Consider the following 26198-nt stretch of genomic DNA (forward strand, 5'->3'; position numbering starts at 1 on the left):
CTCTGCGAACGCTTTATTGAACACAACCTCATGCCACGCCCCCTTCCCCCTCGCAGCCAATCAGAGCCTCCGGAGCCCTGCAGGGGGCGGGGCCTCCATTCTACCCCTCCTGCTGGGTGGGCGTGGCCCCGGCGGTGGGCGTGGCCTGCAGGGCAGCAGTGGCATTCCTCCAGCGCTGCAGCCAATGGGAGAAGGGGGCATGGCCGGGGGGCGTGGCCAAGGCCCACTGAGCCGGCTGGGCCCACCTGGGGGGAGAGGCTGGGTTTAAAAGGGGGGCGTGGCTTGCGCGGAAGCCCCGCCCCCTTTAGTCCCTCCCCTCACTCACCATTGGCTGAGGAGCCCCTGGAGGCGGGGCCAGCTCCTGATTCGCTGCTGGCAGCCGGCGCTGACCAATCGCAGCCGGGGGAGGAGCTCGGCCGGGCCCTCGGGAGGGGGCGGGGCCTGCTCTGGCTCCGCCCCCCGCTGTGGCCACGCCCTCCTGCGCAGGCGCAGCCGCTCCTGGCGCAGCCGCTGCCGCAAGATGGCCGCCCGCGACAGCAGCGCGCCCTGGGGGGGGGAGGGGAGGGGAGTTTGGCCACGCCCACAATGGGAGAGAGCCCCTCCCCATCTTAATCCCCTCCCCTTCTCCCCAGGCCACGCCCCCTTAAGCCCCTCCCCCACCCCTTATTACCCCTGCCCCGCCCCCGGCCTTCAAACCTTGCCCCAAGCCCCTCCCCCACCCTTTAGGCTCCTCCCCTGCCCCGCCTGCCCTGCCCCCAGCCCCTCCCCCACCCTTCCAGGCCCCTCCCCCTCTACCAGGCCCCTCCCCCACCCTTCCAGCCCCTCCCCCACCCTTCCAGGCCCCTCCCCCACTTTTCTGGCCCCTCCCCCATCCCCCTCCCCCACCCTTCTGGCCCCTCCCCCAGCTTTAGGCCCTTCCCCCACCCTTCCGGCCCCTCCCCCATCCTTCCAGCCCCTCCCCCACTCCCAGGCCCCTCCCCCATCCCCTCTCCCAGGCCCCTCCCCCATCCCCTCTCCCAGGCCCCTCCCCCACCCTTCCGGCCCCTCCCCCACCATTCTGGCCCCTCCCCCAGCTCCAGGCCCCTCCCCTACTCTTCCGGCCCCTCCTTCATCCCTAGGCCCCTCTCCCAGGCCCCTCCCCCACCCTTCCAGGCCCCTCCCCCATTTCCAGGTTCCTCCCCCACCCTTCCAGCCCCTCCCCCAGCTTTAGGCCCCTCTCCCAGGCCCCTCCCCCACCCTTCCGGCCCCTCCCCCACCCTTCCAGCCGCTCCCCCATCCCCAGGCCCCTTTCCCAGGCCCCTCCCCCACCCTTCCGGCCCCTCCCCCATCCCCAGGCCCCTCCCCCTGCTCTGGCCCCTCCCCCATCCTCCCAGCCCCTCCCCCAGCTCCAGGCCCCTCCCCCATCCCCTCTCCCAGGCCCCTCCCCCACCCTTCTGGCCCCTCCCCCACCCTTCCAGCCCCTCCCCCATCCCCAGGCCCCTCTCCCAGGCCCCTCCCCCACCCTTCCGGCCCCTCCCCCATCCCCAGGCCCCTCCCCCTTCTCTGGCCCCTCCCCCACCCTTCCAGCCCCTCCCCCATCCCCAGGCCCCTCTCCCAGGCCCCTCCCCCACCCTTCCAGCCCCTCCCCCATCCCCCTCCCCCACCCTTCCAGCCCCTCCCCCTCTCCCAGGCCCCTCCCCCACCCTTCTGGCCCCTCCCCCAACCTTCCAGCCCCTCCCCCATCCCCAAGCCCTTCCCCCACCCTTCTGGCCCCTCCCCCATCCCCCTCCCCCCGCTCTGGCCCCTCCCCCCCGCAGGCCCCGCCCCCTCCTCACCTGCCCCGCCCCCAGCTCCCGGCTCAGCCTGTGCAGCGGGGGAGGGGTCCCGGGGTGGGGGAGGGGCTCTCCCAGTGCCCCCAGTGCCCCCAGCACGAGGCTGCGGCGCCGCTGCCCCTCCCCCTCCAGCGGGGGCGGGGCCAAGCTCAGCCGGGCCACGCCCAGAACCTGCGGCCAATCAGAGAGGGAGGAGCTGGACTGGGACAGACGGGGACAGACGGGGAGGGACTGGGGGATACTGGGATTGGACTGGGCTGAACTGGTTTGAACTGGGCTGAACTGGGCTGAACTGGGCTGAACTGGTTTGAACTGGTCTGTACTGGTCTGTACTGGTCTGTACTGGTTTATACTGGTTTATACTGGTCTGTACTGGTCTATACTGGTTTGTACTGGTTTATACTGGTCTGTACTGGTCTGTACTGGTTTATACTGGTTTATACCGGTCAGAACTGGTCTATACTGGTTTGTACTGGTCTGCACTGGTTTATACTGGTTTGTACTGGTCTGTACTGGTCTGAACTAGTCTGAACTGGTTTATACTGTTTAATACTGGTTTATACTGGTCTGAACTGGTTTGTACTGGTTTATACTGGTCTATACTGGTCAGTACCAGTCCATACTGGTCCATAGTGGTCTGTACTGGTCTGTACTGGTCTATACTGGTCCGTACTGGTTTATACTGGTCTATACTGGTCAGTACCAGTCCATACTGGTCCATACTGGTCCGTACTGGTCTGTACTGGTCTATACTGGTCTCTACTGGTCCGTACTGGTCTGTACCAGTCCATACTGGTCTGAACTGGTCTGTACTGGTGCCATCCCCACCTGTTCCTGCAGGGGTCTCAGCCCCGCCCGGCGCCCCCGCGTGGCCGAGCTGAGGAATCGCAGGCGCTGCTGCCACCAGAGCTGGGAGAGAGAGACCGAAACAGCCGGGATTAACCCCAAAAACAGCCGGGATTAACCCCAAAACTAACCCCAAACCAGCCGGGATTAACCCCAAAAACAGCCGGGATTAACCCCAAAAACAGCCGGGATTAACCCCAAAAACAGCCGGGATTAACCCCAAAACTAACCCCAAACCAGCCGGGATTAACCCCAAAAACAGCCGGGATTAACCCCAAAAACAGCCGGGATTAACCCCAAAAACAGCCGGGATTAACCCCAAAACTAACCCCAAACCAGCCGGGATTAACCCAAAAACAGCCGGGATTAACCCCAAAACTAACCCCAAACTAGCCGGGATTAACCCCAAAAACAGCCGGGATTAACCCCAAAACAGCCGGGATTAACCCCAAAACCAGCCGGGATTAACCCCAAAAACAGCCGGGATTAACCCCAAAACTAACCCCAAACCAGCCGGGATTAACCCCAAAACTAACCCCAAACCAGCCGGGATTAACCCCAAAACTAACCCCAAACCAGCCGGGATTAACCCCAAAACTAACCCCAAAACAGCCGGGATTAACCCCAAAAACAGCCGGGATTAACCCCAAAACAGCCGGGATTAACCCCAAAACCAGCTGGGATTAACCCCAAAACTAACCCCAAACCAGCCGGGATTAACCCAAACCAGCCGGGATTAACCCAAACCAGCCGGGATTAACCCCAAAACAGCCGGGATTAACCCCAAAACCAACCCCAAAGCACCCGGGATTAACCCAAACCAGCCGGGATTAACCTAAAACAGCCGGGATTAACCCAAAAACAGCCGGGATTAACCCCAAAAACAGCCGGGATTAACCCCAAAAATAACCCCAAAACAGCCGGGATTAACCCCAAACCAGCCAGGATTAACCCCAAAAACAGCCGGGATTAACCCCAAAACAGCCGGGATTAACCCCAAAAACAGCCGGGATTAACCCCAAAACTAACCCCAAACCAGCCGGGATTAACCCCAAAACTAACCCCAAAACAGCCGGGATTAACCCCAAAACTAACCCCAAACCAGCCGGGATTAACCCCAAAACAGCCGGGATTAACCCCAAACCAGCCGGGATTAACCCCAAAACTAACCCCAAACCAGCCGGGATTAACCCCAAAAACAGCCGGGATTAACCCAAACCAGCCGGGATTAACCCAAAACAGCCGGGATTAACCCCAAAAAACAGCCGGGATTAACCCAAAACTAACCCCAAAAACAGCCGGGATTAACCTAAAACAGCCGGGATTAACCCCAAAAACAGCCGGGATTAACCCCAAAAACAGCCGGGATTAACCCCAAACCAGCCGGGATTAACCCCAAAAACAGCCGGGATTAACCCCAAAACTAACCCCAAACCAGCCGGGATTAACCCCAAAACTAACCCCAAACCAGCCGGGATTAACCCCAAAAACAGCCGGGATTAACCCCAAAACTAACCCCAAAACAGCCGGGATTAACCCCAAAAACAGCCGGGATTAACCCCAAAAACAGCCGGGATTAACCCCAAAACTAACCCCAAACCAGCCGGGATTAACCCCAAAACTAACCCCAAACCAGCCGGGATTAACCCCAAAAACAGCCGGGATTAACCCCAAAACTAACCCCAAACCAGCCGGGATTAACCCCAAAACTAACCCCAAACCAGCCGGGATTAACCCCAAAAACAGCCGGGATTAACCCCAAAAACAGCCGGGATAAACCCCAAAAACAGCCGGGATTAACCCCAAACTAGCCGGGATTAACCCCAAAACTAACCACAAACCAGCCGGGATTAACCCCAAAACTAACCCCAAACCAGCCGGGATTAACCCCAAAACTAACCCCAAACCAGCCGGGATTAACCCCAAAACTAACCCCAAACCAGCCGGGATTAACCCCAAAACTAACCCCAAACCAGCCGGGATTAACCCCAAAACTAACCCCAAACCAGCTGGGATTAACCCCAAACCAGCCGGGATTAACCCCAAAACTAACCCCAAACCAGCCGGGATTAACCCCAAAACTAACCCCAAAACAGCCGGGATTAACCCCAAAACTAACCCCAAAACAGCCGGGATTAACCCCAAAACCAGCCGGGATTAACCCAAAATACCCCCAAAACAACCCAAACCCAGCCAAAAATACCCCAAATCCCACCCAAAATTGCCCAAAATCCCCCAATTTCCCCCCAAAATCACCAATTCCACCCCAAATTCCCCAAAATTCCCCCCAAAATTCCTAAATTTCCCCCAAATGCCCCCAAATTCTCCAAAATTCCCCAAATCCTCCCAAAATTCCCAAATTCCCGCCAAAAATTCTCCCCAAATTCCCCAAATTCCCCCTCAAATTCCCAAAATTCCCCCAAAACTTCCCCTGAAATTCCCAAATTTCCTCCAAAAATTCCCCAAATTCCCCCAAATCCCTCAAAATTCCCCCCAAATTCCCCCAATTCTTTAAAAATTCCCCAAATCCCCCCCAAATTTCCCAAATCAGCTCCAAAAATTCCCAAAATTCCCCCAAAATTCCCCAATTCCCCCAAAATTCCCCAAAAATCCCCAAAATTCCCTCAAAATTCCCCAATTCCCCCCGAAATTCCCCAATTCCCCCCAAAATTCCCAAAATTCCCCCAAAATTCCTTAAATAATCCCTAAAATTCCATCAAAATCCCCCAAAATTCCCGAATCCCCTCCAAAAATTCCCGAATCCCCCCAAAATTCCCCAATTTCCCCCCAAAATTCCCCAAAGAATCCCCAAAATTCCATCAAAATTCCCAAATTTCCCCCAAAATCCCCCCAAAATTCCCCAATTCCCCCCCAAATTCCCCAATTCCCCCCCAAATTCCCCAATTCCCCCCCAAATTCCCCAATTCCCCCCCAAATTCCCCAATTCCCCCCCAAAATTCCCAAAAATTCCCCCCAAAATTCCCAAATTTCCCCCAAAATTCCCCAATCCCCAAAATTCCCTCAAAATTCCCAAAATTCCCCCAAAATTCCCCAAAGAATCCCCGAAATTCCCTCAAAATTCCCAAATTCCCCCCAAAATTCCCAAATTTCCCCCAAAATTCCCCAAATTTCCCCCAAAATTCCCAAATCCTCTCCAAAAATTCCCAAAATTCCCTCAAAATTCCCAAATTTCCCCCCAAAATTCCCAAATTCCCCCAAAATTCCCAAATCCCCTCCAAAAATTCCCGAATCCCCCCAAAATTCCCAAAAATTCCCCCCAAAATTCCCCAAATTTCCCCCAAAATTCCCAAATTCCCCCCAAAATTCCCCAATCCCCAAAATTCCCTCAAAATTCCCAAATTCCCCCCAAAATTCCCCAATCCCCAAAATTCCCTCAAAATTCCCAAATTTCCCCCAAAATTCCCCAAATCCCCCCAAAATTCCCAAATCCCCTCCAAAAATTCCCGAAATTCCCCCAAAATTCCCCAAATAATCCCTAAAATTCCATCAAAATTCCCAAATCCCCTCCAAAAATTTCCGAATTGCCCCAAAATTCCCAAAAATTCCCCCCAAAATTCCCCAAATTTCTCCCAAAATTCCCAAATTCCCCCCAAAATTCCCTCAAAATTCCCAAATTTCCCCCAAAATTCCCCAAAAAATCCCTAAAATTCCCTCAAAATTCCCCAAATTTCCCCCAAAATTCCCAAAATTCCCCAATTCCCCCGAAATTCTCTCACCGCTCGTTCCCGTCCGCGCCGGAGCCGCTTCCGCAGCTCCCCCAGGGCCGATTTTGGGGGGAATTTGGGCGATTTTGGGAATTTTGGGGGAGATTTTGGGAATTCTTCCAATTTTTGGGAAGATTTGGGGAATTTTGGGGGGGATTTTGGGGAAATTTCAGGTTTTTGGGGGGATTTTGGGGGTTTTTGGGGGGATTTTGGGGGTTTTTGGGGTGATTTTGGGGGTTTTTGGGGTGATTTTGGGGGTTTTTGGGGGGATTTTGGGGGTTTTCGGGGGGATTTTGGGGGTTTTTGGGGGGATTTGGGGGGTTTTTGGGGGGATTTTGGGGGTTTTTGGGGGGATTTTGGGGGTTTTTGGGGGGATTTGGGGGGTTTTTGGGGGGATTTTGGGGGTTTTTGGGGGGATTTTGGGGGTTTTTGGGGGGATTTTGGGGGTTTTTGGGGGGATTTGGGGAGGTTCCCCTGCAGCTGCCGCAGTTCCCGGCTCAGGGATCCCAAAAATCCCTGGAGCCCCGCCCGGATCAGAGAGAGCCTGGGGAGAAAATGGGGGAAAATCAGGGGAAAACGGGAAAAAACGGGAGTGGGATGGGGAAAAATGGGGAAAAATGGGGAAAAAAATGGGGGAAAAATGGGGAAAAATGGGAAAAAATGGGGGAAAACGGGGAAATGTGGGGGAAAAATGGGGAAAAAAATAGGAAAAAATGGGGAAAAATGGGGGAAAATGGAAAAAAATGGGGGAAAATGGGGAAAAATGGGGAAAATGGGGAAGAAAAGGTTAAAAAGGGGAAAAATTGGGAAAAAATTGGGGAAAAAAGGGGGAAAATGGGGAAAAAATTGGGAAAAAAAGGGAAAAATTGGGAAAAAAAGGGGGAAAATGGAGGAAAACTGGGGAAGAAAGGGTTAAAAAGGGGGAAATTGGAAAAAAATTGGGAAAAAATGGGGAAAAAAATGGGAAAAATTGGGAAAAAAAAGGGGAAAATGGGGAAAAATGGGGTAAAATCAGGGAAAAAATGGGGAAAAAATGGGAAAAATTGGGAGGAAATGGAAAAAATGGGAGGAAATGGGAGAAAATCAGAGGGAAAATGGGGAAAAAAAAGGGAAAAATTGGGAGAAATGGGGAAAATGGGGAAAATGAGGAGAAAAAGGGGAAAAATGGAGGGAAAAATAGGGAAAAAATTGAGAAAAAAAGGGGGAAATTGGGAAAAATGGGTAAAATGGGGGAAAATGGGAGAAAAATGGGAAAAATTGGGGGAAAAATGGGAAAAATGGGAAGAAATTGGGGAAAATGGGAAAAATGGGGAAAATTTGTGGGAAAAATTGGAATGAAATAGGAATGAGGAAAAATGGGAAGAATGGGAAAAAATGGGAAAAATGAGGAGAAAAAGGGGAAAAATGGGAAAAAATTGGGAGGAAATGGGAGAAAATCAGAGGGAAAATGGGGAAAAAAAGGGAAAAATTGGGAGAAATGGGGAAAATGGGGAAAATAGGAGAAAATCAGGGGAAAAATGGGGAAAAATGAGGAGAAAAATGGGGGGAAAAATGGGGAAAAATGCGGAAAAATGGGGGGAAAAATGGAAAAAAATGGGAAAAAATGGGGGAAAAGTGGGAAAAATGGGAAAAAGGGGGAAATGGGGAAAAATGAGGAAAAATTAGAAAAAAATTGGGAAAAAATGGAAAAAAAAGGGAAAATATGGGGGAAAAATGGGAAGAAATTGGGAATAAAAGAGGAAAAAATGAGAAAAAAATGGAAAAAAATGGGAAAAATGGGGGAAAATGGAGGAAAATGGGAAAAAATGGGAATAAATGGGGAAGAAAGGGTTAAAAAGGGGAAATATTGGAAAAAAATTGGGAAAAAAAAGGGAAAAATTGGGAGAAATGGGGAAAATGGGGAAAAATGGGGAAAATGGGGAAAAATGGGGAAAAAATGGGAAAAAAATGGGAAAAAAAATGGGGAAAAATGGGGGAAAATGGGAGAAAAATGGGGAAAAATGGGGGAAAAAAATGGGAAAAATGTAAAAAAAAAGGGGAAAAATTGGGAAAAAAACGGGGAAAAAATGGGAAAATGTGGGGGAAAAATTGGGAAAAATGGGGAGAAATTGGGAAAAATGGGAAAAAAGGGGGGAAATGGGGAAAAATGAGGAAAAATGAGAAAAAAATGGGGGAAAATGGGGAAAAAATGGGGAAAAAATTATAGTTTTGGGGGTGAATTTGGGGTGAATTTGGGTGAATTTGGGGGTTTTGGGTGAATTTGGGGGTTCTGGGGGTGAATTTGGGGTTTTTTGGGTGGATTTGGGGTGGATTTTGGGTGAATTTGGGGGTTCTGGGGTGGATTTTGTTGTTTTTGGGGTGAATTTGGGTTTTTGGGGGTAGATTTGGGGTTTTTGGGGTGAATTTGGGGTTTTTGGGGTGAATTTGGGGGTTCTGGGGGTGAATTTGGGGTTTTTTGGGTGAATTTGGGGGTTCTGGGGGTGAATTTGGGGTTTTTGGGGTGAATTTGGGGTTTTTTGGGTGAATTTGGGGGTTCTGGGGGTGAATTTGGGGGTTTTGGGGAGAGTTTGGGGGTTCTGGGGATGGATTTTGTTGTTTTTGGGGTGGATTTGGCATTTTTGGGAAAATTTGGGTTTTTTGGGGTGGATTTTGTTGTTTTTGGGGTGAATTTGGGGTTTTTGGGGTGAATTTGGGGGTTCTGGGGGTGAATTTGGGGTTTTTTGGGTGAATTTGGGGGTTCTGGGGGTGAATTTGGGGTTTTTGGGGTGAATTTGGGGTTTTTTGGGTGAATTTGGGGGTTCTGGGGGTGAATTTGGGGGTTTTGGGGAGAGTTTGGGGGTTCTGGGGATGGATTTTGTTGTTTTTGGGGTGGATTTGGCATTTTTGGGAAAATTTGGGTTTTTTGGGGTGGATTTTGTTGTTTTTGGGGTGAATTTGGGGTTTTTTGGGGTGAATTTGGGGTTTTTGGGGTGAATTTGGGGTTTTTTGGGGTGGATTTTGATGTTTTTGGGGGTGAATTTGGGGTTTTTGGGGTGAATTTGGGGTTTTTGGGTGTGGATTTTGTTGTTTTTGGGGTGAATTTGGGGTTTCTGGGGGTGAATTTGGGGTTTTTGGGTGAATTTGGGTTTTGGGGGTGAATTTGGGGTTTTTGGGGTGAATTTGGGGTTTTTGGGGTGGATTTGGGGTTTTTGGGTGTGGATTTTGTTGTTTTTGGGGTGAATTTGGGGTTTTTTGGGGTGAATTTGGGGTTTTTGGGGTGAATTTGGGGTTTTTTGGGGTGGATTTTGATGTTTTTGGGGGTGAATTTGGGGTTTTTTGGGGTGAATTTGGGGTTTTTTGGGGTGAATTTGGGGTTTTTGGGGTGAATTTGGGGTTTTTTGGGGTGAATTTGTTGTTTTTGGGGTGAATTTGGGGTTTTTGGGGTACCTGGCGCGGGGGTCCTGGCTCAGACGCGGCTCCAGCTCTTCCAGGAGCCCCCTCAGGTGTCTCAGGTGGGACAGGAGCGGGGGCAGAGCCCCCCAAACCTCCCCCACAGCCCCCCAGCTCTCCTGGAACCCCAAAAAAAAACCACTCAAAAACCCCAAAAAGCACAAAAACACCCCAAAAGCCAAATCAGGAACCCAAAAACGGAGCCAGGATCCCCCCAAATCCCAAAAATTACCCCCCAAAAAATTGTTTTACGTCCAAAAACCCCCTCAGGACCCCACAAAAACCCCTGAAAGACCCCAAAATCCCCTCTGGACTCTCCCAATCTCCTCAGGACACCCCAAAAACCCCCAAATCCCCTCAAACACCCCAAAATCCCCCCTGGACCCCCAGAAATCCCCTCAGAGATCCCAAAATCCCCTCAGAAACCCTAAAATCTTCTAAGGACCCCCCAAAATCCCCTCAAGATCCCCAAAATCTCCTCAGAGACCCCAAAATCCCCTCAGAAACCCTAAAATCTTCTAAGGACCCCCCAAAATCCCCTCAAGATCCCCAAAATCTCCTCAGAGACCCCAAAATCCCCTCAGGACCCCCCAAAATCCCCTCAGAGACCCCAAAATCCCCTCAAGCCCCCCAAAATCCCCCCTGGACCCCCCAAAATCCCCTCAGAAACCCCAAAATCCCCTCAGAGACCCCAAAACCCCCTCAGGACCCCCCAAAATTCCCTCAGGACCCCCCAAAATCCCCTCAGGACCCCCCAAAGTCCCCCCGGGATCCCCTCCCCCCTCACCTGGACCAGGCTCCTCAGGGTGGGCGGGGCCTCAGCCGAGGGGGTGGGGCCAGCCAGGAGCTCCCTGCCAGGCCACGCCCACAAAAGGGTTAAACCACGCCCCCTCCCCACCGCGGCCACGCCCCCAGGAACCCCCAAAATCCTTTCAGGACCCCCCAAAATCCCCTCAGGACCCCCCAAAATCCCCTCAAGCCCCCCCAAAATCCCCTCAGGACCCCCCAAAATCCTCTCGGGACCCCCCAAAATCCCCTCAGGGACCCCCAAAATCCCCTCAGGACCCCCCAAAATCCTCTCAGGGCCCCCCAAAATCCCCTCAGGATCCCCCAAAATCCTCTCGGGACCCCCCAAATCCCCCCAGAACCCCCAAAATCCCCTCAGGACCCCCCAAAATCCCCTCAGATACCCCCAAAATCCTCTCAGGACCCCCCAAAATCCTCTCAGGAACCCCCAAAATCCTCTCAGGGCCCCCCAAAATCCCCTCAGGACCCCCCAAAATCCTCTCAGGGCCCCCCAAAATCCCCTCAGGGCCCCCCAAAATCCTCTCAGGACCCCCCAAAATCCTCTCGGGACCCCCCAAAATCCTCTCAGGAATCCCCAAAATCCCCTCAGGACCCCCCAAAATCCCCTCAGGACCCCCCAAAATCCCCTCAGGACCCCCCAAATCCCCTCAGGACCCCCCAAAATCCTCTCAGGACCCCCCAAAATCCCCCCAGAACCCCCAAAATCCCCTCAGGACCCCCATAATCCCCTCAGAGACCCCAAAATCCTCTCAGGAACCCCCAAAAATCCCCTCAGGACCCCCCAAAATTCCCTCAGGACCCCCCAAAATCCCCTCAGGAATCCCCAAAATCCCCTCAGGACCCCCCAAAATCCTCTCGGGACCCCCCAAAATCCTCTCAGAGACCCCAAAATCCCCTCAGGGACCCCCAAAATCCCCTCAGGACCCCCCAAAATCCCCTCAGGACCCCCCAAAATCCCCTCAGGACCCCCCAAAATCCCCTCAGGACCCCCCAAAATCCTCTCAGGAACCCCCAAAATCCCCTCAGGACCCCCCAAAATCCCCCCAGAACCCCCCAAATCCCCTCAGGACCCCCCAAAATCCTCTCGGGACCCCCCAAAATCCTCTCAGGACCCCCCAAAATCCTCTCAGGACCCCCCAAAATCCCCTCAGGGCCCCCTAAAATCCCCTCAGGACCCCCCAAAATCCTCTCAGGACCCCCAAAATCCCCTCAGGACCCCCCAAAATCCCCTCAGGGGCCCCCAAAATCCCCTCAGGAATCCCCAAAATCCCCTCAGGAACCCCCAAAATCCTCTCAGGGCCCCCCAAAATCCCCTCAGGACGCCCGAAATCCCCTCAGGACGCCCGAAATCCCCTCAGGACCCCCCAAAATCCCCCCGGGACCCCCCAAAATCCCCTCAGGACCCCCCAAAATCCCCCCTGGACCCCCCAAAATCCCCTCAGGACCCCCAAAATCCCCTCAGGACCCCCAAAATCCCCTCAGGACCCCCCAAAATCCTCTCGGGACCCCCCAAAATCCCCTCAGGACCCCCCAAAATCCTCTCAGGACCCCCCAAAATCCCCCCAGAACCCCCAAAATCCCCTCAGGACCCCCATAATCCCCTCAGAGACCCCAAAATCCTCTCAGAACCCCCCAAAATCCCCTCAGGGGCCCCCAAAATCCCCTCAGGACCCCCCAAAATCCCCTCAGGACCCCCCAAAATCCCCTCAGGACCCCCCAAAATCCCCTCAGGACCCCCAAAATCCCCTCAAGCCCCCCCAAAATCCCCTCAGGACCCCCCAAAATCCCCTCAGGACCCCCCAAAATCCCCTCAAGCCCCGCCAAAATCCCCTCTGGACCCCCCAAAATCCCATCAGGACCCCCCAAAATCCCATCAGGACCTCCCCCTGACCCTCCCTCCCCACTAAGCCCCGCCCATTTCTTCCTCTAAGCCCCTCCCACCCTCCCCTAAGCCCTGCCCTCTCCTGTAAGCCCCACCCACTTCTTCCCTCTAAGCCCCACCCACCCCCTTGGTCTAAGCCCCGCCCACCCCCTTGGTCTAAGCCCCGCCCACCCCTCAAAGGACCATTTACCCCTCTAAGCCCCGCCCACATTTCTAAGCCCCGCCCTCCCTCTAAGCCCCACCCACCCCTTCTCTAAGCCTCACCTTCCCTCCCCACTAAGCCCCGCCCATTTATTCCCCCTAAGCCCCGCCCACCTCTCAAAGGACCATTTACCCCTCTAAGCCCCGCCCACATTTCTAAGCCCCGCCCACCCCTTCTCTAAGCCTCACCTTCCCTACCCACTAAGCCCCGCCCATTTATTCCCTCTAAGCCCCGCCCACCCCTTTAAGCACCACCCTCCCCTCAAAGCCCCACCTGCCCCTCTAAGCCCCGCCCACCACCTCCTCTAAGCCCTGCCCTCTCCTCTAAGCCCCACCCACTGCTCTAAGCCCCACCCTCCCCTCTAAGCCCCACCCACCCACCTCCTCCAAGCCCCGCCTACCTCTTCCCCCTAAGCCCCGCCCTCCGCTCTAAGCCCCGCCCTCCCACCCCTCTAACCCCTGGCCACCATTCTAAGGACCACTCACCCCTCTAAACCCCGCCCACCCCTTTAAGCCCCGCCCAGCCCTCCAAGCCACTCCCACACCCTAAGCCACGCCCACCTCGTGCTCTGATTGGCCAGCGCCTCCAACGCCCACAGCACGGCCTCGGGGCTGTGGCCAATCAGCAGAGCCTGCAGGGGGCGCCAAGTGTCAGGAAAAGGGGCGGGGCCACAGGTAAAGCCACGCCCCTTCCGTGCAAGCCACGCCCACCTCAGCCTGCTCCAGCCAATCGTGAGCCTCAGCCAGCTCCTCCTGCGGCTCCCTGCAGTGATTGACACCGCCGGGGGTTAATTAATGCGTTAATTAATACGTTAATTAAGGAGTTGTGTAAGGGGCCTTACCTGGAGGGATGGGCCCACTGTAGCTCCGCCTCCCTGGATTTGCATAAAGCCTTGATTGACACCTGGGGGGGGGGTTGATGGGATTTGGGGTGTGACCAGCTCAGGCCACGCCCACCCCGAGGCCACGCCCACTCACCAGCACTTCCGGCTCCGCCCCCGAGGCCAAGATGGCCGAAAGCTCCACCCAGGACTGGCCTGGCCTGAGGGGAGGGACCCAAAAATTCCATCAGGAACCCAAAAAATTCCATCAGGATCCCAAAATTCCATCAGAGATCCCAAAAAATTCCATCAGGATCCCAAAATCCCCTCAGGATCCCAAAAAATTCCATCAGGAACCCAAAATTCCAGCAGGATCCCAAAAAATTCCATCAGGAACCCAAAAATTCCATCAGAGACCCCAAAATTCCATCAGGATCACAAAAAATTCCATCAGAGACCCCAAAATTCCATCAGAGACCCCAAAATCCTCTCAGGATCCCAAAAATTCCATCAGGATCCCAAAATTCCATCAGGAACCCAAAAAATTCCATCAGGATCCCAAAAATTCCATCAGGATCCCAAAAAATCCCTTCAGGATCCCAAAATCCCATCAGAGACCCCAAAAAATCCCTTCAGGATCCCAAAATCCCATCAGAGACCCCAAAATTCCATCAGGATCCCAAAATTTTATCAGAGACCACAAAAAATTCCATCAGGATCCCAAAATCCCCTCAGGATCCCAAAAAATTCCATGAGGAACCCAAAATCCCCTCAGGATCCCAAAAAATCCCATCAGAGACCCCAAAATCCCCTCAGGAACCCCAAAATCCCCTCAGGATCCCCAAAATTCCATCAGAGACCCCAAAAAATTCCATCAGAGACCCCAAAAAATTCCATCAGGATCCCAAAATTCCAGCAGGATCCCAAAATTCCATCAGAGACCCCAAAAATTCCATCAGAGACCCAAAAAATCCCCTCAGGATCCCAAAATCCCCAAAGGATCCCAAAAAATCCCATCAGGATCCCAAAAAATTCCATCAGGATCCCAAAAATTCCATCAGAGACCGCAAAAAATTCCATCAGGAACCCCAAAATCCCATCAGAGACCCCAAAAAATTCCATCAGGAACCCCAAAATCCCATCAGGATCCCCAAAATCCCCTCTGGGTCCAAAAAAATCCCATCAGGATCCCCAAAAATTCCATCAGAGACCCCAAAATTCCATCAGAGACCCCAAAAAATTCCATCAGGATCCCAAAAAATTCCATCAGGATCCCAAAAAATCCCATCAGAGACCCCAAAAAATTCCATCAGGATCCCAAAAAATTCCATCAGAGACCCCAAAATTCCATCAGGATCCCAAAATTCCATCAGGATCCCAAAAAATTCCATCAGAAACCCCAAAATCCCATCAAAATCCCAAAATCCCCTCAGGATCCCAAAAAATTCCATCAGGATCCCAAAAAATCCTCTCAGGATCCCAAAATCCCCTCAGGATCCCCAAAAATTCCATCAAAGACCCCAAAATCCCCTCAGGATCCCAAAATTCCATCAGAGACCCCAAAAAATTCCATCAGGATCCCAAAAATTCCATCAGGATCCCAAAATTCCATCAGGATCCCAAAATTCCATCAGAGACCCCAAAATTCCATCAGGATCCCAAAATTCCATCAGAGACCCCAAAAAATTCCATCAGAGACCCCAAAAAATCCCATCAGAGACCCCAAAATTCCATCAGAGACCCCAAAATTCCATCAGGATCCCAAAAAATTCCCTCAGGATCCCAAAATTCCATCAGGATCCCAAAAAATTCCATCAGGATCCCAAAAATTCCATCAAAGACCCCAAAAAATTCCATCAGAGACCCCAAAAAATTCCATCAGGATCCCAAAAAATTCCATCAGGATCCCAAAAAATCCCATCAGAGACCCAAAAATCCCCTCAGGATCCCAAAAAATCCTCTCAGGATCCCAAAATCCCCTCAGGATCCCCAAAAATTCCAGCAGGATCCCAGAAAATTCCATCAGGAACCCAAAAAATTCCATCAGGATCCCAAAAATCCCCTCAGGATCCCAAAAAATTTCAGCAGGAACCCAAAAAATCCCATCAGGACCCTAAAATCCTCTCAGGATCCCAAAAATCACTTCAGGATCCCAGAAAATTCCATCAGGATCCCAAAAAATTCCATCAGGATCCCAAAAAATCCCATCAGAGACCCCAAAAAATTCCATCAGGATCCCAAAAATTCCATCAGAGACCCCAAAAAATTCCATCAGAGACCCCAAAAAATTCCATCAGGATCCCAAAAATTCCATCAGAGACCCCAAAATCCCATCAGGATCCCAAAATTCCATCAGGATCCCAAAAAATTCCATCAGGATCCCAAAATCCCCTCAGGATCCCAAAAAATTCCATCAGAGACCCCAAAAAATTCCATCAGGATCCCAAAAATTCCATCAGAGACCCCAAAAAATTCCATCAGAGACCCCAAAAAATTCCATCAGGATCCTAAAATTCCATCAGGATCCCAAAATTCCATCAGGACCCAAAAAATTCCATCAGGATCCCAAAATTCCATCAGAGACCCCAAAATCCCATCAGGAACCCCAAAATCCCATCAGAGACCCCAAAAAATTCCATCAGAGACCCCAAAATTCCATCAAAGACCCCAAAATCCCCAAAGGATCCCCAAAATCCATTCAGGATCCCAAAAAATCCCATCAGGATCCCAAAAAATCCCCACAGGATCCCAAAAAATTTCATCAGAGACCCCAAAATTCCATCAGAGACCCCAAAATTCCATCAGGATCCCAAAAATCCCCTCAGGATCCCAAAAATTCCATCAGGACCCCAAAATCCCCTCAGGATCCCCAAAATCCCCTCAGGATCCCAAAAAATTCCATCAGGACCCCCCAAAATCCTCTCAGGACCCCCCAAAATCCCCTCAGGATCCCCCAAAATCCCCTCAGGACCCCCCAAAATCCCCTCAGGACCCCCCAAAATCCTCTCAGGATCCCAAAAATCCCCTCAGGATCCCCAAAAACCCCTCAGGACCCCCCAAAATCCCCTCAGGACCCCCCAAAATCCTCTCAGGACCCCCCAAAATCCTCTCAGGACCCCCCAAAAATCCCCTCAGGATCCCCAAAATCCTCTCAGGACCCCCCAAAATCCCCTCAGGATCCCCAAAATCCCCTCAGGATCCCCAAAATCCCCTCAGGACCCCCCAAAATCCCCTCAGGATCCCCAAAATCCTCTCAGGATCCCCAAAAATCCCCTCAGGATCCCAAAAATTTTCACCAGAGACCCCAAAATCCCCTCCCCGCCTTCCAAATTCCTCCCCAAAAATCCCCCAAACCCCAAAATTCCTCCTCTAGGACCCCCCAGATCCATCCCAGGATCCCAAAATTCCCAAACTTTCCCCCAAATTCCCAAATTTCCCCCCAAGCTCCGCCCACTTGCCCATATAAGGAAGTCCCAGTTAAGCCCCGCCCCCGTTTACCTTTGCTGGGGGGGCTTTAGCGCCCCCTGCTGGACGCGGCTCAGCCAATCAGAGCCCGGCTCCGCCCCCAGCAGCCGAAGCTCCGCCCCCCGCCGAAGCTCCGCCCACCGGCGGCTCTGCCCCACCCCCAGCGAGGACTCTGGGGGGGGGAGGGGAGGTCACAGACCCCGAAATTGGGGTGGGGACCCCAAAATTTGGGGTTTGGGGGCTCAGGGGACCCCAAATTTGGGGTTTGGGGGCTCAGGGGATCCCAAATTTGGGGTCTGGGGGCTCAGGAGACCCCAAATTTGGGGTTTGGGGGGCAGAGGGACCCCAAAATTGGGGTGGGGTCCCAAATTTGGGGTTTTGGGGGGATTTGGGGGGCAGAGCGCCCCCAAATTTGGGGTTTGGGGGCTCAGGGGACCCCAAATTTGGGGTTTGGGGGCTCAGGGGATCCCAAATTTGGGGTTTGGGGGCTCAGGGGATCCCAAATTTGGGGTTTGGGGGGCAGAGGGACCCCAAAATTGGGGTGGGGTCCCAAATTTGGGGTTTTGGGGGGTTTGGGGGGCAGAGGGACCCCAAAAAATGGGGTGGAGTCCCCAAATTTGGGGTTTTGGGGGCTCAGGAGATCCCAAACTCAGGGTTTGGGGGCAGAGGTCCCCCAATTTGGGATTTTGGGGTGCAGGGGTCCCCAATTTGTGGTTTTAGGGTGCAGAGGTTCCCCAGTTTGTGGTTTTGGAGTTCAGGGGTCCCCAATTTGGGGTTTTGGGGTGCAGGGGCCCCCAGTTTGGATTTTGGGGTGCAGGGGTCCCCCAATTTGGGGTGCAGAGGTTCCCAATTTGGGGTGCAGGGGGGCAGAGGTTCCCCAGTTTGGATTTTGGGGTTCAGATGTCCCCAGTTTGGGTTTTGGGGTGCAGATGTCCCCAGTTTGGATTTTGGGGTGCAGGGGCCCCCAGTTTGGGATTTTGGGGTTCAGATGTCCCCAATTTGTGGTTTTGGGGTGCAGGGACCCCAGTTTGGGATTTTGGGGTGCAGAGGTTCCCCAATTCGGGGTTCAGATGTCCCCAATTCGGGGTTCAGGTGTCCCCAGTTTGGGGTTTTGGGGTTCAGATGTCCCCAGTTTGGGGTTCAGGGTCCCCAATTTGGGGTTTTGGGGTTCAGGGGTCCCCAATTTGGGGTTTTGGGGTTCAGGGTCCCCATTGGGCGCTGGCCCGCGCTCACCGAGGCGCTGCGCCGTTTCCTTTTGGGGTTCAGATGTCCCCAATTTGGGGTTCAGGGTCCCCAATTTGGGGTTCAGGGTCCCCATTGGGCGCTGGCCCGCGCTCACCGAGGCGCTGCGCCGTTTCCTTTTGGGGTGCAGGGGTCCCCAGTTTGGGGTTTTGGGGTTCAGGGTCCCCAGTTTGGGGTTTTGGGGTGCAGAGGTTCCCCAATTTGGGGTTCAGATGTCCCCAGTTTGGGGTTTTGGGGTTCAGATGTTCCCAGTTTGGGGTTTTGGGGTTCAGATGTCCCCAGTTTGGGATTTTGGGGTTCAGATGTCCCCAGTTTGGGATTTTGGGGTGCAGAGGTCCCCAGTTTGGATTTTGGGGTTCAGATGTCCCCAGTTTGGGATTTTGGGGTGCAGAGGTTCCCCAATTTGGGGTTCAGATGTCCCCAATTTGGGGTTTTGGGGTTCAGATGTCCCCAGTTTGGGGTTCAGATGTCCCCAGTTTGGGGTTTTGGGGTTCAGATGTCCCCAATTTGGGGTTCAGATGTCCCCAGTTTGGATTTTGGGGTTCCGATGTCCCCAATTTGGGGTTCAGATGTCCCCAGTTTGGGATTTTGGGGTGCAGGGGTCCCCAATTCGGGGTTCAGATGTCCCCAATTTGGGGTGCAGATGTCCCCAGTTTGGGATTTTGGGGTTCAGATGTCCCCAATTCGGGGTTCAGATGTCCCCAATTTGGGATTTTGGGGTTCAGATGTCCCCAATTCGGGGTTCAGATGTCCCCAGTTTGGGGTTCAGATGTCCCCAATTCGGGGTTCAGGTGTCCCCAGTTTGGGGTTTTGGGGTGCAGGGGTCCCCAGTTTGGGGTTCAGATGTCCCCAGTTTGGGATTTTGGGGTGCAGATGTCCCCAATTCGGGGTTCAGATGTCCCCAATTTGGGGTTCAGATGTCCCCAGTTTGGGGTTCAGATGTCCCCAATTTGGGGTTTTGGGGTTCAGATGTCCCCAGTTTGGGTTTTGGGGTTCAGATGTCCCCAGTTTGGGGTTTTGGGGTGCAGATGTCCCCAGTTTGGGATTTTGGGGTTCAGATGTCCCCAATTTGGGGTTCAGATGTCCCCAGTTTGGGGTTTTGGGGTTCAGGGCTCCCCAATTTGGGATTTTGGGGTTCAGGGTCCCCATTGGGCGCTGGCCCGCGCTCACCGAGGCGCTGCGCCGTTTCCTTTTGGGGTGCAGGGGTCCCCAGTTTGGGATTTTGGGGTTCAGGGGTCCCCAGTTTGGGGTTTTGGGGTTCAGATGTCCCCAATTTGGGGTTCAGATGTCCCCAATTTGGGGTTCAGGGGTCCCCAGTTTGGGGTTTTGGGGTTCAGGGTCCCCATTGGGCGCTGGGGCCCGCGCTCACCGAGGCGCTGCGCCGTTTCCTTTTGGGGTTCAGATGTCCCCAGTTTGGGATTTTGGGGTTCAGGGGTCCCCAATTCGGGGTTCAGATGTCCCCAGTTTGGGGTTCAGATGTCCCCAGTTTGGGGTTTTGGGGTTCAGGGGTCCCCAATTTGGGGTGCAGGGTCCCCATTGGGCGCTGGCCCGCGCTCACCGAGGCGCTGCGCCGTTTCCTGCGCTCCCGCCATGGCGGCGCCCAGAGCCCGCAGCTCCTGCCGGATCCGGGCCACGGCCGCGCCCAGCGCCCCCCGGCGGCGAGGAGGAGGAACTGCGCCCTGGGAGGAGCCAAAGCCACCCCAAACCCCCCGAAATGCACCCCAAATCAGCCCAAAATCACCCCAAAATTCAACCCAAAATTCACCCCAAAATGCACCCCAAATCAGCCCCAAATCACCCCAAAATTCACCCCAAAATGCAGCCCAAAATGCAGCCCAAATCAGCCCCAAACGCCCCAAAATGCAGCCCAAATCATCCCAAATCACCCCAAAATTCACCCCAAATCACCCCAAATCATCCCAAAATCACCCCAAAAATGCAGCCCAAATCACCCCAAATCACCCCAGAATTCACCCCAAAATGCAGCCCAAATCACCACAAAATTCACACCAAAATTCAACCCAAATCACCCCAAAATTCACCCAAATCCCACAAAATTCACACCAAGTTCCCCAAAATTCACCCAAATCCCCCCAAAATTCACCCCAAAATTCACCCAAATCCCCCAAAATTCACCCCAATTTCACCCCAAAATTCACCCTAAATCACCCCAAAATTCACCCAAATCCCCCAAAATGCACCCTAAATCACCCCAAATCACCCCAAAATTCACCCCAAAATCCCACAAAATCCACCCCAAAATCCCACAAAATCCACCCCAAAACGCACCCCAAAATTCACCCAAATCCCCCAAAACGCAGCCCAAATCACCCCAGAATTCACCCCAAAATTCACCTCAAATCACCCCAAAATTCACCCAAATCCCCCAAAATTCACCCAAATCCCCCAAAATTCACCCCAAATCCCCCCAAAATTCACCCAAATCCCCCAAAATTCACCCAAATCCCCACAAAATTCACCCCAAATCACCCCAAAATGCACCCGAAACCCACAAAGTTCACCCCTAAATTCACCCCAATTTCAACCCAAAATTCACCCCAAAATTCCCCCCAAAATTCACTCCAAATCCCCCAAAATTCACCCCAAAATTCACCCCAAATCACCCCAAAATGCACCCCAAACCCACAAAGTTCACCCCAAAATTCACCCCAAATCACCCCAAAATTCACCCCAAATCACCCCAAAATCCCCCCAAAATTCACCCCAATCCCCCAAAATTTCACCCCAAAATTCACCCCAAATCACCCCAAAATTCACCCAGAAATTCACCCCAAATCACCCCAAAATTCATCCCAAATCACCACAAAACGCACCCCAAATCACCACAAAATTCACCCCAAATCACCCCAAAATTCACCCCAATTTCACCCCAAAATTCACCCAAAATTTACCCCAAATCACCCCAAAATTTACCCCAAATCACCCCAAAATGCACCCCTAAATACACCCCAAAATTCACCCAAATCCCCCAAAATTCACCCCAAATCCCCCAAAATTCACCCCAAAATTTCACCCAAATCCCCCCAAATTTTAAGAGAAATCCCCAAACTCGCCCAAATCCTCCAAAATCGCCCCAAATCCCCCCAAAATTCCCCCAAATTTTACAGGACACCCCAAAAATTTGGGGAAAACCCCAATAAAACCTGAAATTTAAAGGAAATCCCTCCAAAATTTTGGGGTTCCCCCACCCCAAATTCACCCTGAACCCCCCAAAATTTTGGGGTCCCCCCCCAAATTCACCCTGAACCCCCCAAATTCACCCTGAACCCCCCAAAATTGGGGTCCCCCCCCCAAATTCACCCTGAACCCCCCAAAATTTTGGGGTCCCCCCCCCCAAATCCCCCCCAAAATTTTGGGGTTCCCCCCACCCCAAATTCACCCTGAACCCCCCAAAATTCACCCTGAACCCCCCAAAATTTTGGGGTTCCCCCACCCCAAATTCACCCTGAACCCCCCAAAATTCACCCTGAACCCCCCAAAATTTTGGGGTTCCCCCCCCCAAATCCCCCCCAAAATTTTGGGGTTCCCCCCCCAAATTCACCCTGAACCCCCCAAAATTTTGGGGTTCCCCACACCCCAAATCCCCCCCGAATTTTAGGGTTCCCCCCCCAAATTTTGGGGTTCCCCCCCCCAAATCCCCCTCAAATTTTGGGGTTCCCCCCCCCAAATCCCCCCCGAATTTTAGGGTTCCCCCCCCAAATTTTGGGGTTCCCCCCCCCAAATCCCCCCCAAATTTTGGGGTTCCCCCCCCCCAAATCCCCCCCAAATTTTGGGGTTCCCCCCCCCAAATCCCCCCCGAATTTTGGGGTTCCCCCCCCCCAATCCCCCCCAAATTTTGGGGTTCCCCCCCCGAATTTTGGGGTTCCCCTCACCTCCAGCTCCTGCAGGTGCCTGTACCTGGACCCCGAGTTAAGGAACAATTCTGGGGTCACCCCAAAATTTTTTTGGGATTTCCCCAAAATTTTTTGGGATTCCCCCAATTTTTTGGGGTCTCCCCAATTTTTGGAATTCCCCAAAATTTTTTAGAATTTCCCCAAAATTTTTGGAATTTCCCCAATTTTTGGGGATTTCCCCAATTTTTTTGGGGTCTCCCCAATTTTTGGGACATTCCATTTTTTTAGGATTTCCAAAATTTTTGGGATTTCCCCAATTTTTAGGTTTTCCCCAATTTTTAGGTTTTCCCCAAAATTTTTTGGGATTTCCCCAATTTTGGGATTTCCCCAAAATTTTTTGGAATTTCCCCAATTTCTTGGGATTTCCCCAATTTTTAGGAATTTCCCTAAAATTTTTTAGGATTTCCCCAAAATTTTTTGGAATTTCCCCAATTTTTTGGGATTTCCCCAAAATTTTTTAGGAATTTCCCCAATTTTGGGATTTCCCCAATTTTTGGGTTTTTGGAGTCTCCCCAATTTTTGGGATTTCCCCAAAATTTTTTAGGATTCCCCCAAAATTTTTTGGAATTTCCCCAATTTTTGGGGTCTCCCCAATTTTTGGGTTTTTAGGATTTCCCCAATTTTTGGGATTCCCCCAAAATTTTTTGGGGTCTCCCCAATTTTTAGGATTCCCCAATTTTTGGGATTTCCCCAATTTTTAGGAATTTCTCCAAAATTTTTTGGGATTTCCCCAAAATTTTTGGGATTTCCCCAATTTTTGGGATTTCCCCAAAATTTTTTAGGAATTTCCCCAATTTTTGGGGTCTCCCCAATTTTTTGGTTTTTGGGGTCTCCCCAATTTTTGGGATTTCCCCAATTTTTTGGGAATTCCCCAAAATTCTTTGGGATTTCCCCAAAATTTTTTAGGATTTCCCCAATTTTTTGGGATTTCCTCAAAAATTTTTTAGGATTTCCCCCAAATTTTTTGGAATTTCCCCAATTTTTGGGATTTCCCCAAAATTTTTTAGGATTTCCCCAATTTTGGGATTCCCCCAATTTTTGGGTTTTTGGGGTCTCCCAATTTTCCAATCCCACCCCAAACCCCCCCAAAACTCCCCAGATTTTGGAATCCCCCGATTTTGGGGTCCCCACCAACTCCTCCCGTTAAATTTCGGGCTGAAAACCCCAAATTCCGACGCTTTCACCCCAAATTTTTGGGGTGAATTCCCAAAATTCCGGATACCAGCGGAGATTCCCCCGGATCTTCTTCACGTTCCTGTGGGAACACCCCAAAAATCCATAGGGGACACCCCAAAATCCATAGGGGACACCCCAAAAATCCATAAGGGACACCCCAAAAACCACAGGGGACACCCCAAAATCCATATGGGACACCCCAAAATCCATAAGGGACACCCCAAAATCCATAAGGGACACCCCAAAAATCCACAGGGGACACCCCAAAAACCCACAGGGGACACCCCAAAATCCATAGGGGACACCCCAAAAAATCCATAGGGGACACCCCAAAAATCCACAGGGGACACCCCAAAAACCCACAGGGGACACCCCAAAATCCATAGGGGACACCCCAAAATCCATAGGGGACACCCCAAAAATCCACAGGGGACACCCCAAAATCCCATAGGGGACACCCCAAAAATCCATAGGGGACACCCCAAAAATAGGGGACACCCCAAAACCCATAAGGGACACCCCAAAAATCCATAAGGGACACCCCAAAAATCCATAGGGGACACCCCAAAAATCCATAGGGGACACCCCAAAAACCCATAGGGACACCCCAAAAAATCCATAGGGGACACCCCAAAAATCCATAGGGGACACCCCAAAATCCATAAGGGACACCCCAAAATCCATAGGGGACACCCCAAAAATCCATAGGGGACACCCCAAAAATCCCATAGGGGACACCCCAAAAAACCCATAAAGGGACACCCCAAAATCCATAGGGGACACCCCAAAAATCCACAGGGGACACCCCAAAAAACCCATAAGGGACACCCCAAAAATCCATAGGGGACACCCCAAAAATCCATAGGGGACACCCCAAAAATCCACAGGGGACACCCCAAAAATCCATAGGGGACACCCCAAAAGTGGCTGAGGGTGTTTCAGGTGTGGTGGGAGGGGGGAATTTGGGGTGTTTGGGGTGTTTTGGGGTGTTTCCGGGTGAATTTGGGGTGTTTCAGGTGAATTTGGGGTGAATTTGGGGTGTTTGGGGTGAATTTGGGGTGTTTCCGGGTGAATTTGGGGTGTTTTGGGGGTGTTTCCGGGTGAATTTGGGGTGTTTCCGGGTGAATTTGGGGTGTTTCCGGGTGAATTTGGGGTGTTTGGGGTGAATTTGGGGTGTTTCAGGTGAATTTGGGGTGTTTCCGGGTGAATTTGGGGTGTTCCGGGTGAATTTGGGGTGTTTTCGGGTGTTTCCGGGTGAATTTGGGGTGTTTCAGGGTGAATTTGGGGTGTTTTGGGGGTGTTTCCGGGTGAATTTGGGGTGTTCCGGGTGTTGTCACCCCTCACCGGCTGTTGCGGGCGTGGCGGGTGACGAAATCCCAGATGGGGGCGGTGGGGCCGGAGCAGAGCCTGGGGGGGGAGGGGAAAGGGGGGGTCAGGGACACCCCAAAACTCCCGGAGGGGAATTCAGACCCGCAAAGGGACGGAAAATCAGCCCCCAACCCCCGGAAAGGGACCCCAGGAACCTCAGCACCCCTATAGAACCCCTATAGACCCTCCCTATGGGACCCCAAACCCCTCAAATCCCCTATGGAACCTCCCTATGGAACCCAAACCCCCTCAAAACCCCCTCAAATCCCCCTATAGACCCTCCCTATGGAGCCCAAAGCCCCTCAAATCCCCCTCAAATCCCCTATGGAACCTCCCTATGGGACCCCAAACCCCTCGAATCCCCTATAGACCCTCCCTATGGAACCCAAACCCCCTCAAATCCCCTCAAATCCCCTATGGAACCTCCCTATGGGACCCCAAACCCCTCAAAACCCCCTCAGAACCCCCTCAAAACCCCTATAGACCCTCCCTATGGAGCCCAAACCCCCTCAAATCCCCTATAGAACCTCCAAAAGGGACCCCAAAGCCCTCAAATCCCCTATAGACCCTCCCTATGGATCCCGAGCCCCCTCAAATCCCCTATAGACCCTCCCTATGGAACCCAAACCCCTCAAAACCCCCTCAGGACCCCTATAGAACCTCCCTATGGAACCCAAACCCCCTCAAATCCCCCTCAAATCCCCTATAGAACCTCCAAAAGAGACCCCAAACCCCTCAAATCCCCTCAAATCCCCTATAGAACCTCCCTATGGGACCCAAACCCCCTCAAAACCCCCTCAAATCCCCTATGGAACCTCCCTATGGAGCCCAAACCCCTCGAATCCCCTATAGACCCTCCCTATGGAACCCAAACCCCTCAAATCCCCTATAGACCCTCCCTATGGACCCCAAACCCCTCAAATCCCCTATAGACCCTCCCTATGGAACCCAAAGCCCTCGAATCCCCTATAGACCCTCCCTATGGAACCCAAACCCCTCGAATCCCCTATAGACCCTCCCTATGGACCCCAAACCCCTCAAATCCCCTATAGACCCTCCCTATGGAACCCAAACCCCTCACAACCCCTATAGACCCTCCCTATGGACCCCAAAGCCCTCAAATCCCCTATAGACCCTCCCTATGGAACCCAAACCCCTCGAATCCCCTATAGAACCTCCCTATGGAACCCAAACCCCCTCAAATCCCCTATAGACCCTCCCTATGGAACCCAAACCCCTCGAATCCCCTATAGACCCTCCCTATGGAACCCAAACCGCTCGAATCCCCTATAGACCCTCCCTATGGAACCCAAACCCCTCGAATCCCCTATAGAACCGCTCCGGGTGGCCCCGACCTGCGGAGCGCGGCCGGGGAGGGGCAGGCGGAGGGCGGCAGCTCCATCTCCTCGCGGGCCCACAGCTCCAGAGCCTTCGCCATCATAGCCGGGGGCTCTGAGGGGAAGCGAAAAAGCGCGCGAAAAGCGCCGCGGGGCATGACGGGAGTTGTAGTG

The 26198-nt window shown here is 52.7% G+C and overlaps 1 protein-coding gene across 1 annotated transcript; it reads right to left on the minus strand.

Moving 5' to 3' along the window:
* Positions 1-26191, minus strand: HAUS5 (HAUS augmin like complex subunit 5). Its single transcript, XM_086864956.1, has 17 exons — positions 26043-26191; positions 24664-24726; positions 23366-23398; positions 22123-22147; positions 19788-19908; positions 17021-17159; positions 13680-13743; positions 13544-13605; positions 13413-13464; positions 13263-13333; positions 10599-10662; positions 9809-9930; positions 6395-6926; positions 2640-2720; positions 1815-1982; positions 326-546; positions 1-245 (listed from the first exon to the last, which is right to left on the minus strand). The coding sequence occupies exons 1-17, from the start codon at positions 26180-26182 to the stop codon at positions 101-103; spliced, it is 2103 nt and encodes a 700-aa protein (XP_086721082.1). The 5' UTR covers positions 26183-26191; the 3' UTR covers positions 1-100.
* Positions 26192-26198: the final 7 nt, after the last annotated feature.

The sequence above is a fragment of the Cyanistes caeruleus genome, chromosome 28 (genome assembly GCF_971803275.1).
Source record: "Cyanistes caeruleus chromosome 28, bCyaCae1.hap1.1, whole genome shotgun sequence".
NCBI lineage: Eukaryota > Metazoa > Chordata > Aves > Passeriformes > Paridae > Cyanistes > Cyanistes caeruleus.